Source organism: Podarcis liolepis (assembly GCF_965112155.1).
Source record: "Podarcis liolepis genome assembly, chromosome: 1".
In the NCBI taxonomy this organism is placed as follows: domain Eukaryota; kingdom Metazoa; phylum Chordata; class Lepidosauria; order Squamata; family Lacertidae; genus Podarcis; species Podarcis liolepis.
The window spans coordinates 134,649,241-134,662,227 of NC_139554.1; the positions used below are offsets into that span (position 1 = coordinate 134,649,241).

Consider the following 12,987-nt stretch of genomic DNA (forward strand, 5'->3'; position numbering starts at 1 on the left):
CTGAAGAGACTCCTCTCCAGAGATCTGCATTCCTGCTCTTGCTTAAGCCAAGGCTTGTCTTAGTCTATTGTGTGAGCCAGGCCAGGATGCACTTACCTAAGACAGGAGATGCCAAGGTTCCCTGCATGTCCCAAGTTTACAATCATTTTAGCAAGGTGCTCTCTGGCAATAGGACATTCTGCGCTGGGAGACAGAGCCTTCAATTTATGTTTTGGATCTACACAACAGGGAGCTGCTGGGAAAGATCTCATCTGACGCTTCAATTTCTTCCGGGCTGCAACAGCTTCCCTCCATCTGCAAGATAAAGTATCAATGCATTTCATTAAAATTATTCAAATCAAGGTTATTGCTTAGCCAAGGGCCATCACCAAATCATACAGCAGTAAAATAAAAAGCGGACAATGCCGAAAGACATCCAACAGTATCTATGCCACTGTGGAATCCAGTATCTTTTACAATAATAATAAAAACTATAAACAATTAACACTTGCTACAAAAGAAGGGTCCTACTCATTTAACTGCTCTCATTCACAGACAAAACTGCAGCCAGAAAGCTGGCTAAGCCAAATATGACCATAGGGTTTGGTTTGTCACCAAAAAATGTTACAATTCATTCTTAACATGTTCATGTAATTTTCCTGTAGGCTTGCACATTTCAGGAAAAATAAAGGTCTTCAAAATACACACAAAATAAACCACTTTGAGGGTTTTAAAGGAAACCAATCAAGCAGTGTATATTTAAAAAATAAATAAATGAAAAGCCACTCAATTATTTTGCAATCAGGAGTCATCACATAAATGCCCTGACCCTGAGCCCTGCCATGAGCAGTTCAACTCAACATCAGTTTCTCTTTGAAATTTGATTTACAATCTACAAAGCCCATTTTAAAAAGGGCGGCCCTGATAAGCCTGCCAAGCAGACATCAAAGAAGTTCAAATCAATGGAGGGCAGAAGGAATGCACCTTTCCTTCTTGGGCCACTACTGGCACCATGAAAATTTCCTAGAGGAGCTTGCAAGAAAAGCACAGTTGGGATAGCCATTCATCATTCAGAAATCATTTTACTTATAGCTCTTAATCATTTCTCAACCTAACCTATTTTCCTACAGTAGATTAAACCTGTAACAAAATAAAGATAAAAATGAGACTTAACATGTGCTGCTCTTAGCTATTTTGTGAAAGAGTAGAATATAATTTTGATAAACTTGACATGCTAGTCAAGATATTATGTCAATTGGCTGCAGAAAAGCTTCATTTAACCCACCGTTGTAAGTATTTGCAGAAACACTGGAGTTCTTGTAGGGTCTCCTTAGCACTCTGGAAAATCTCATCTTCCAAAAATACACCCATTATTTCAGCACAGACTTCCTTGGAGCAGCGGGCAACGCGTGCTCTTTGGTCTTTCTCCAGGGCACACCTAGGTCAAAATTAAGCATTAGAGCACAGTAACAAGCAAAATGAAAATGAAAAATACAGGATTTCTGTCAATGAACGAAGCCACTTTAAAATTTTCAAAGACAAAATTGAAAATATAATAATAATATTTATACCCTGCTCATCTGGTTGGCTTTCCCCAGCCACTCTGGGCAGCTTACAGTATATATAAAAAATAGTAAAACATCAAACATTAAAAACTTCCCGATTGTTATGGTGATAAGAACGGCAGAAATAGCTTAAATAGGAACTCTTGTCTTCTGCACACAGAGATGCATCAAGACTTTTTCAACAAAAAAACTGAAAAATATGTGCCAATTTGTAATATGACATGAACTGATCCATTTTTCTACATCACCACCTAGATATTCTGTGTCTAGATTAGGTAAAGGTAAAGGGACCCCTGACCATTAGGTCCAGTCGTGGCCGACTCTGGGGTTGCGGTGCTCATCTCGCTTTATTGGCCGAGGGAGCCGGCGTACAGCTTCCGGATCATGTGGCCAGCATGACTAAGCTGCTTCTGGTGAACCAGAGCAGCGCACGGAAATGCCGTTTACCTTCCTGCTGGAGCGATACCTATTTATCTACTTGCACTTTGATGTGCTTTCGAACTGCTAGGTTGGCAGGAGCAGGGATCGAGCAATGGGAGCTCACCCCGTCGCGGGGATTCGAACCGCCAACCTTCTGATTGGCAAGTCCTAGGCTCTGTGGTTAACCCACAGTGCCACCTGCGTCCCTTTCAACTAGATTACTGTACCAGTTATTGCTGTGGTGGGAAGAAAAAACAAAACTACCTAATTTGATTGGCATTACTTTATGTAGTTTTACTTCAAGATAGAACATTGTGTGATCCGAAGAAGAGTAGACTTTATCAAAGAAAGTGAGAAGGGGCCGTTCCCCTCCTCTAGATGTCTGTGAAAACACAGGGCACAGAGAGTTAGGAAGCCTACATTTGAAATTTTGAGCTTTTTAACATCTAGGTCTCCAAGCTCCTTCGTGTTGACCCAGCCCATATTCTGCATAGGGCTGGTCCTGACATCCATTTCACAGGCAAATCCCCATGTTTTACTGCTTACTTTAACTCCTTTCCTGAAATCTCTTGCACCATTTCCTTCACCACTTCTTCTGTCAATGCCATACGCAGCGAATCACTCAACATTTCTATGAACTGCTCCATTTCCTGCTTCTGCCTAAGAAGAGGAGAAAAACACGCGCACATTATAGGCAGATGACAGACAAGTAAAATCTTAAGCAACCAAGTATCTCCATATTTTAAAAACGGCAGTGTCAAAACTAGTGCATTAAGTGTAATGCATGAAAATATTACAGGGATACAAGTAACATTAACCATATTCGGATTACATTCATTGCTGAAATTCCTAGCACATTGCATTAAACAGAAGTAAAGCCTGGGTCCTGCCAATTTATCCTGATTCATTCATTTTTAAGATGAACACAAATACAACGTTTAGGGAATAATCAACCAAAGTGCAAATATTTAGAACAGAGAAACTTAATGATATGGAAGGAAACATACCTCTGAGAGCTGATAACACAGCTCAGACCATCGGTCTAGGTAGCTCAATTTTGCCTAAACTGACTAGCCAAGATTCCAGACAGGAATCTTTCCCAGTCCTGTCTGGGGCTGAACATGCCAGAGACTGAAGCAGATGCTTGACCACTGACCTACAACCCCTTCCCAACCAAGCCCACCTGACATGAGAGATTCACATTCAAACAATGCGCATGAAGATGGTGGGGCTGTGTAAGTTATCCATCTCCTGCTGCCAGCATGTTGGGGGGGGGGGGAGTCATACCTCCTCACGGTCCATGCATTTGGCCAATAGGTAAAAGGGATGTGCATCGCAGAGCACCTTCATACAATGAGGGAGAGGAAGGGGAGCATTGTGTAGAGTTCTACACATGTTGGTACACATGTAGAGCCCATTCCCACCCAGGCTGAGCGCATGGGTGGGGAAGCCTGGCCACTGGGTGTTGCTGACCCTTGCCTCTCCAGGACTCCGCTCCCGCTGGGGTGCTGGGGTGTTATGGCTGGCTTATCCACACAAGTACCACAATGTATTCCAATCTACATCTCCTTGTCTCAAAGTTTCTACTACAAGTATAAAGAATGTTTGCCTCTCTTCTTCAGCACGGCGTCTTTCCTCTTCAAGTCTCAGTTTTTCTGCACTGATTACATCTGAAGCAATTTGCCTTAAGATTCCCAGCATCACGTCTGTCATGATTTCATCTGTAGTAACATTGGAGATCCTGCATAAAATAAAGGAAACAATTGTGAAGAGTTAGTAGAAAGAACTAGGCCTAAATTTGCAGCAACAGAACTTTTCCAATCTCCCCACAAAAGCCTGTTTGCTATTCACATGTAATGTTGTGTGATAATGTGAATTTTTTTCTATTGTTTATTTCTGTAAACATGCATTTGGGATGCAGGAACAGTAAAGCTGGCATGATTTGATATCTAAAGAGACCCCCCCCCCCATTATGACTTACTTTCACCCTGCTAAAAGGCCATATCTGAGTTTGGGCGCTCCCGACATAACCAAGAATGCTAACAGGATGCAAATTTGTCAATGTTTTGGGTCATGTTTATTTCCATCATAGTGGTGGGAGATAATGAGATCTTTATTTCTTTTCAAGAAGAAAGAATTGTGTTCTGTACCAATCCATCCTTCAGGGCAAAAAATAATTTGGTATTTTACAGGAGTTGGAAGAGAGCCCTACCAAACTGCCTGAATCCAGTTCACTGCAACGAAGAGCCTTAACATGAGGTTCTTCATATTTCTATTTGTAGGTTAGAAGGCACAGAAGCTCCAACAGCACAAATGAATCCTCAAGGGCTCATTCTCATCTCCACAAGATGACTGACTGTCCACATCTGCGGTTTCCACAGCTTGAAGCACCATGCTCCACCAGAAGACACATTCGGCACAGCCACCTGTTCCACCACTTAATGTTACGCAGTGTTACAAAACTATATTAGTCAAGGGGATCCTTCATCCGGTTATTGAAATATGCCATTCTCCTGACCCTTTCTGGGATGACACTGCTTTTGAATATTCCTTTCCTGCTCCTCTCCTGCACCATAACCCAAAGTGGAAAGTAGGAACACAGGAACTTTATCAGTATTGTCTAAACCAGGGATGGGCATCTTGTGGCCCTCCAGATGTTGATGAACTACAACCTCCATTGCCCCTGGCTGTTGGCCATGAGAGCTGAAGCTGACAGTTGTTCAACAACAGAACTTCAGACAGGGGACATTCCCAGTACCACCTGCAGATGTTGGACACTGAAGACAGGACCTTCTGCATGCAGTACAGGTGCTCTAGGATGTACCCCTCCCACATCATTTAGATGGTTTGTTCATTAGTGCTCTTCCAGAATTAACTTTACTGTTTCATGCCATGAGTTGTGTCCTCATATGGTTGAAGTCATGTGCTTAATATGAGAGGAGCTTCCTTTTCAGGAGGTATATCAAACTTGCAGGCCCTGCCCTCAGTCAGGCATGGATTAACCTTTCCCTGCCTGCTCTCCTGTCCTGTTTTCAAGAAAGTAGAGACTATGCCCCACGGAGGACCTTAAGGTCCATAAATAGCAACACCCTAGAGGTCCCAGGCCCTAAGGAAGTCAGATTAGCCTCAACCAGAGCCAGGGCTTTTCAACACTGGCTCCAGCCTGGTGGAACGCTCTGCCTCATGAGACTAGGGCCCTGCAGGATCTGATTTCTTTCCACAGGGCCTGTAAGACAGAGTTGTTCCACCTGGCCTTTGGCTTGGAGTCAATTTTATTCCCTCCCCTTTTTTCTTTTTTCCTATCTCCTCCTGTGATGAGGCTGCATTTTAATGTTTTAATGTTGCACTTTAATCTTGTTTTTAAGTTATAGTCATTCAACTTGTTTTTATTATTGGTTGTTATCCGCCCTGAGCCCGGCCTTGGCTGGGGAGGGCAGAGTATAAATAAAATTTATTATTATTATTAATGCAATATGGTTACCGGTGATTTCCCCCATGTGGCAGTTCATTTATTTCTGGGTGTTCCAAGCTGGGTTTTAAACAATCTCCAGGTAATACTTCACAGTTGTTTGCAACAGCAAGTATGCCAACCTGCTTTGGCAAGTACAATGCTACCCCGCAAGACGAACGCCTCGCGAGACGGAAAACCCGCAAGACGAAAGGGTTTTCTGTTTTGGAGGCGCTTCGCAAGACGAATTTCCCTATGGGCTTGCTTCGCAAGACGAAAGCCCATAGGGAAATCTCCGGGGACCTGTTTTAAATTGCTGGCGGTCGGGAGCAAAGACTTTCGCCCACAGCCGGCCTTCAGAAGAGGTCCTGGACCTCTTCTGAAGGCCGGCGGGGGGCAAAAGTCTTTGCTCCCCCCCGCCTGCCTTCCCGGGACAGCGGAGACTTCTCCGCTGCCCCGGGCGATCTTAAAATGCTGGCGGGCGGGAGCGAAGCGTTCGCTGCCGACCCCCAGCATTTTAAAATCTCCCCGGGACAGCGGAGGCTTCGCTCCCGCCCGCCAGCATTTTAAAATCGCCCCGGGACAGCAGGGGCTTTTAAAATGCTGGCGGTCGGCAGCAAAGCCCTCCTGTCCCCGGAGCTTGCGGGGCGGGAGGTGGGAAGAAGGGCTTTTCTTCCCGCCGCCAGCCTTCAGAACAGCCTTCTGAAGGCTGGCAGTGGGAAGAAAAGCCCTTGTTCCCCCCCCCCCAGCCTTCAGAAGAGGTCGGGGGACAGACTGTCCCCGGACCTGGTCTGAAGGCGGTTTCCCTAGGAACGCATTAATTGATTTTCAATGCATTCCTATGGGAAACCATGCATCGCAAGACGAAAAACTCGCAAGAAGAAAAAACTTGCGGAACGAATTAATTTCGTCTTGCGAGGCACCACTGTAATGTGTTTACACGTAAAAGAGAGAGAGAGAGAGGAGAACATGCCACCGCTGTCAATCATCAGTTTTTGTGAAATGAATAAAGCTGCCCAGTTTGACAGTTGGCCTTCACTGACTAAACAGTATCCAAACTATTTCTGCAAGCTGTTGGCCACTGTGAGAATAGGATGTTGGACTTAAAGAGGTCTCTTCAACCTTTTCAGACCCAGGACCCACTTTTAACCCAAACATGCATTTGGGATCCCATTTCTGAATCTTTTACCATGTATTTGCATGGTGGTTGCGCTCCTGTTGTGCCCAACTCTGACCAGGCTGCAGCCCACAAGCTAAAGACCAGTGGACTAGCTGGGCCTCTGGCCTGATCTAGCAGGACTCTTCTTATGTTATTGTATGCTGAGATGGATTGGATATAGCAATGGCTTCCTTGGAATGTCTTCAAATAATACTGAGTGCAGCATTAGTGCATTTACCATATTGCTGTCTGCACATAGGCTGCTCCTGTGGAGCCAATTTCTCTGCATTCGCCTTCTAGCACATCATGCACAAGGTCTTCAACCACTTCGGCAATGTCCTGGGAACAAGAAAGAACTGGCAATTAGCATCCGACACTCAAAACATTCCATTCTGAAAAGCAAAACCAAATGATATTACTGCATGATAGGTCATTCTTAAAATTCAGAAATGTGAACAGAACAGTAAATAATATGCACTCTACAGAGAAAGGTTATATTAATCACACTTTAGGCTCATGATCAGAACTAGGAGGCGTGTCAGAGTCATTTAGTTCAATTATTGCCTTAAATTTGACCTTCTGTGAAACAACTAAAATCTTTTTTTAAAAAAAAAAATGTTACTTATGCATTTCTTTATATATATCCTCCCCATTTTCTTAATTTGGAGTCCCCAAAAACAGGGGGCATCTTATAGACGGAAAAATACGGTACCTTCAGATTACAGCAGTTGGGTCTATTAGACAAAATCCTTTAACGAAGTAATTTACCCCAAATTCTGCTGCACAGCCTTCAGTCCCAAACTGGTAATTGCACTTTCAACCTCCACTCACAGAGGACGTTCTTAATCCCTGCAATGATCCAAGCTAGGCTTCCTCAAGTTTAAATTTGTTGCTGCTGGATCTGAATGACTGTTGCCACACAAAATTTCCAAATCTGCATGGTGAGTTTATCAGTACTCCCCATTCTGACAGGAAAGGTCTTGCCTAAGACATTCAAGACTGCATTTGCCTCTATTGTAGCTGCATTATACGAGAGACTGTCAGCCCCCTAAGGCCTTCTCCATACATATTTCTTTATTTCCTGCTAGTTTAAATTAAATTGAAATGACCATACACACTTTTATACTACTGAACATCATCCTTTTAAATTACTATATATTATCCTTGATGATCTTCCCATAAATTTCACTGTTGGTCAGCGCAGCCCTTTGTCGTAATCCCATTATACCAAACACCATCTGTATCTATCTTGCCAAATTGTTAATTAGAGCATCCTATGTGGTACCTGCATCACATTTCTCTTTTAGAAATTACACCACAAACACTTACATTAAAATAGAAGACTTTATAAAGTATCGTTCCTCATTTTAAAGAACTGTGTGGCAGCAAAACAGAAGTAGAATGTATTTTCTGAAGCTCCTCACCATATCACTGTAAACAGGCTGAAGCTTGGGAGGAGGAGGAGGAGGAAGAGAAGGTTGTGAAATTGGCCGAAAAGTGGACCCTGTAGCAGAAGGCAAAGGTGCCGGTACGAGTGGTAAAAGCAACAACGGAGGCTGAGCTCGAAGGACTTCCAGGTCTCCACTACTGTCTTCTGCTCTTGTTTCTGTGGGTGAAACCAAGAGATACAATATCCAGCTGCTAAAAGGGAAGAGCTGCTTAGAAAGGTAAACCGCAATCTTAATAACACTGATAACCACTTTTTTCTTCAAAAGAGCCAATTCTGAAGGGAAGGACCCAGAACTCAATGGGGACATGCTCTGCATGCAGAAACCTTCCTGTTCAAGCTCTGGTGTCTATAGGATTTTTACAGACATCAAATACTTAACAAATTAAGTCAAGGATACAAATAAACTATTTTAATGCTCAGGTCCTATTTTCAAATTCTCTTATTAATCACTCAATACTATTTTAAACTGTTCTGCCAAATGCAAAAGCTGAAAAGTTGAAAAATAAACCAAATTTAAAACACACATATATGCTTTTTTCCATGACATAATTCTCCTTCAACTCAAGAGCACAGTTTCACACCCTATCCTGGGTGTGTGAGTTCTGGCTTACCTGTCGCCTCAACACTGGCTTTCTGACTACTGCTGGCCGAGTCCACTGCTGCACTCTCCCCTGTGTATTTGTTCTGTGCGTTAAAGCTACACAAAGGTATGTGGCGAATCACAGGTGGTAAAACTCCCCCGCTGACAATTTCCCCAACGGAAGCAGTTAGCTTCTGCCCAACAAACAGGGATTTCTTTTGCTTGGGCAAGCTTTCTGGTTCCAGAAAAGCAGACCGATTCAACTCCACGAAACTGTAAAATGAAATACAAAACACATGCCAAATGATCCCGAGGCCAAAGATTTCTACATGGAGGTTTGCAAATATATCTAGCATGCACAACTAGATCAGGGGTGGGGAACCTCTGCCCTGCAGAACAAACTCAGGAGGCTACTTTGGGAAAGCCAAGCCCTGCCCGCCCCCTTGCACGTGGCATAATGCATGACATCAGCTGTGCAGCAGGTAAGGGTGGGGCTTCAAAGGAACAAGTGGGCTTCTGATTGCTCCTTTGTGCTGGAACAAGGCTTGCTCCCAAACGCCCATCAGCTGATGGGCTGGAGGATGGGCAGTCGGAGGGCCCCTTGCCCAAGGAGGGGACAGCTTCTCTCTACCAGCATGCTTACCACCGCAGCAGCAGGGAAGAACAAAGAGGAGAAAGAATTATTTCTGTTCCTTGCCCCCCTCCCACTACTGCCACTGCTACAACTGTAAGCAAGAGAAGAATGGTAAGACCCAGGCTCTCTTCTGTTGCTGAGCCTAGCAGCAGGGGCAGCAGGAAAGTGGGCAGACACAGAATCCTTCCATGCTCCAGGAGCTTCCCCGTGCCCCTCTTTTGAAGCTCCACTGGATTCCCAAGCCGTCCTGTACATTGCAAAGCTCCCCACCCTGGACAGCACTGATCCTTTCAACCTCCAAATTGGGGCCTGAACAGATCAGCAGCAGGTGGTCTTTGCAAGCGCAAGGGATTTGGACAGGAGTCTGGTCCGCAGAGCTAAAAAGTTTCCTTACCCCTGAACTAGATGGTCCATGGGCTTGACACAAGCTTCTTTATTTTTGAGCAAAGAGATGAAACCAGACGGTTCTGGATCTTAACTCCATTAAAGGAGAATGCCATTGTGATGCCCAGATTCCAGCCATTACTTACCACTGTTTTCTGGTTCAACTTCAGTCAAGATTAGAGTCAAAGGCCCAAGAACCCTCTAATACAACCCATAAAAGCAGTTACACTTGTAGGTTATTAGAGAGATGTTTAACAATGGAAAAGGGAGAAGCTCTAAGTCAAGTTAGGACCACACTTTTAATGTAAATATTTTATTCTTTCCACTTTGTGATATGTGTGGGACACAGGAGGTTAATGCAGGGAACTGACCCTTCTGAAGGAGATGCTGGCTTCAGTCACTAAAATCCATCTTTCTCTATTAAAGCCTTTGCACCACAGTTTTCATAAAAGCTCTTGGATAAACCAAGGCTCCTTGAACTCTATCTAACACTTACCCATCAGAAACACTCAAGCCATAGTAACTTATAAAATCAGTTGCCTCTTCAAAGTCTTTAAACAGCAGCATGCGGACCACATTATCGAGAGGAAAGATGGTGGACCTCTGAGTGCTCACAGTATAAGCAATATTGAGAGACCTTAAAGCATCTCTACGAATCTGAAAAATATTTTATAAGCTCCCATTAAAAATTTAAAAAATTAATGAAGATACATAAAATGTTTCGCAATGACAAGGAAGAGAAGGTTACGTTTATAGGTGCTTTTCTTTTCACTTTATATACCTTAATCAATTTTGTTTGAGGCTCCAACATACCAACTTTTCCCAAATTGCAGCAGGTGATTCTTTCAACATGTTTTGAACCCCCAGGAGTACTAAACCTTGGAACACCATGGGAGGAATTCAGCATTGCACTAAAGCAATCATTCCATCAAACAAAGCATTTCGGCTCCCCAAAAGGAACAATCTCCCTCTCCCTGTCTTCAGGTACGGTTGCAAGGGTTCTCTTGACCCCCAAACCAATTTGGGGGCAGAGATGGGGGGGAACCCCACTGCGCAAGATGTGACTCATTAGTTGAATCCTGCACAATGGTTTGTAAATATAAATACTGTACTTCAACAAACATAAATGGGAAATTAGGCTTACAAGGTAATTTATTTCTGGTTAGCAGTCAAGCCAAAAGAAAAAAAAGGTACTGTATTTTTCACCCCATAGGACGCACCACCCCATAGTACGCACCTAGGTTTTTTTGGGGGGGGGATAAAGAAAAAAAAATTATTTCCCCCCCAGGCACGGGGCTGGCGCGGGGGAAGCCCGAGCTTCCCCTGACCCCAGAACAGCCTGCTATCCGCAAGCCTAGGGAGCCGCGCCGGTCTCCCCAGGCTTATGGAGAGCGGCGTGAAGCCCAGGAGCGCTCTTTAGCTCGCCCCATGCTTCGGAGTGCAGGCAGCTCTGCGCAACCCTAGCGGAGCCCAGCGCAAAGCCGCGCCGGGCTCCCGAAGGTTGCGCACAGCTGCGCGCTGCCAGGGAGTGCAGGCAGCTCTGCGCAACCCTCGGGAGCCCAGCACGGTTTCGCGCCGGGCTCCCAAGGGTTGCGCAGGGCTTTGTGAAACCTGGAGAGCAAGAGGGGACGGTGCGCACCGACCACTCTCGCTTTCCAGGCTTCAGCGAAAGCCTGTATTCGCCCCATAGGACGCACACACATTTCCCCTTCATTTTTGAAGGGGGAAAAGTGCGCCCTATAGGGCGAAAAATACGGTAGATTCACCTTCCAGTAGATTCACCTTCCAGTAGAAGGCAGACGTAAGCCATTCCAATGGGAACAAGCTACATTTAATGAAAAACTAAAGAGAAAATAGGACAGGAAATATTTCAGTGGCGTCCCTATCAACACCAGAGCAAATTACTGTGGAAACCAAGAGAATACACTGCACCTCAGATAATGAATACAGGCCTGAAGAGGGTTTGCCTGCTGTCCTGGCAGAAAAAACCCTCAAAGTAAATCAAACTTCCCTTCTTGGCCAGCAGGGTAAGGGAACAAATTCACTGTTATCCCCTGTTGCAGAATCTTTTGGCCAAAGGCCTCAACAATGCAAGATTGTCAGTTTTACAGCAAAGGGGCACCTCAAGTGCTCAGAGTCATGGAAGTGGCCCCCTCTCACACACCCGGGGAAGCCTGGGTCTTGGAATTGTACCCCAAAGTGATACATCCTGTGACTTACAAGCCTAACACCATACTATCTTGGGTATTTGCAATGTTAAAACAAAAAACCACCAAACACCCACTGACAACATATTTTAGGATGATAAGAAATGCAAAATATGGGTTTTCCCTTCCTCAGTATTTTCTTAGTTAAATGCCATTCCTTACCTGGCTGAAGTAGCAGTGTAACAAGCATGCATTCAGGTAAGAAGCTGTTTGCACAAGTTTGAAAAACCTTACAAAGTTATTGCTGTTCAAAGCCGCAAAGGCTTGAACTGCAAATCTAACTTCAGTGGAGTTTCGGACATCTGGACGAAACTGTTGCACTTCTCTGTTGAGACAAAGAGGGACACGATTTTCTTACTTTACTGCTAATGATGGAAGCTACCTCTGTTGAACACAAAAATGCAGAAAGAAAAAACACACAGGTCCTTCGGCTTAAAATCCATGCACAGTATCATGCTTTTAAATTGAAGACCCCCTGGCTGCAGTATTCAAACATTTATTTCAACATCTACGTATGTGAAAAAAACTACTTACTTATATTATTAATTTTAACTAATACTAGAGGGAATAATTTTTCTGGTAGCCAAACCAATGCAGTGTCCATTTAATCAGATGCATGAAGAGCCATCATTGGTTGAGACAGGAGCACACAAAGGAATCAAGAGAATAATTGTGGCCAAGAGGGATTGAGGTGCAAGGGCTTCTCTTAGCCTTTTGGTCACATGGTTTAGTATTCTCTTTTTATTCTATATCCATCCAAGGAAGTGGGCTGAAATTGATGAAGGCATATACTTTAATGCATCTGTCAGTCTTTAAGGAAGTTCAGGAGTCAAAATACATTATGTTTCGTTCTGCTTTTTGTACGTCTTTGCAGAGCATATCCTTGCCAAAGTCTAGCTACAGGTTTGTGAACATGGATCTGACTTTACTTCTAAATCTGATTTATTTGAATGAACTGAAAGCAAAATCCTTGATTCTTCCAAGAAGGAAGAATATCAGTGCCACTGTGTTTAGAGCCCACTGAACAAGAGGCTCAAGATATGAGGATCAAGAACAGCTATTTAGGGAGAAGCCAAGCACAAAAACGGGTAAGCTGGAGGGGAGGAGGTTGTCCTTGTCTTTTTAAGCATTGAAAGAAATAGTGCTGACAGAGATTTTTCT

At 44.1% G+C, this 12,987-nt stretch overlaps 1 protein-coding gene across 3 annotated transcripts in view; it reads right to left on the bottom strand.

Moving 5' to 3' along the window:
* Nucleotides 1-12,987, bottom strand: part of MCM3AP (minichromosome maintenance complex component 3 associated protein) — a 47,680-nt gene that overhangs the window by 21,013 nt on the left and 13,680 nt on the right. For all 3 annotated transcript variants that reach the window (XM_083471689.1, XM_083471690.1, XM_083471691.1), the window contains 9 exons: nucleotides 11,989-12,151; nucleotides 10,116-10,276; nucleotides 8,633-8,874; nucleotides 7,996-8,177; nucleotides 6,810-6,910; nucleotides 3,574-3,705; nucleotides 2,511-2,624; nucleotides 1,265-1,417; nucleotides 97-294 (listed from right to left, as the gene is read on the bottom strand). In XM_083471689.1, coding sequence (XP_083327815.1) covers nucleotides 97-294; nucleotides 1,265-1,417; nucleotides 2,511-2,624; nucleotides 3,574-3,705; nucleotides 6,810-6,910; nucleotides 7,996-8,177; nucleotides 8,633-8,874; nucleotides 10,116-10,276; nucleotides 11,989-12,151 — 1,446 coding nt within the window. The remainder of the gene's footprint in view (nucleotides 1-96; nucleotides 295-1,264; nucleotides 1,418-2,510; nucleotides 2,625-3,573; nucleotides 3,706-6,809; nucleotides 6,911-7,995; nucleotides 8,178-8,632; nucleotides 8,875-10,115; nucleotides 10,277-11,988; nucleotides 12,152-12,987) is intronic.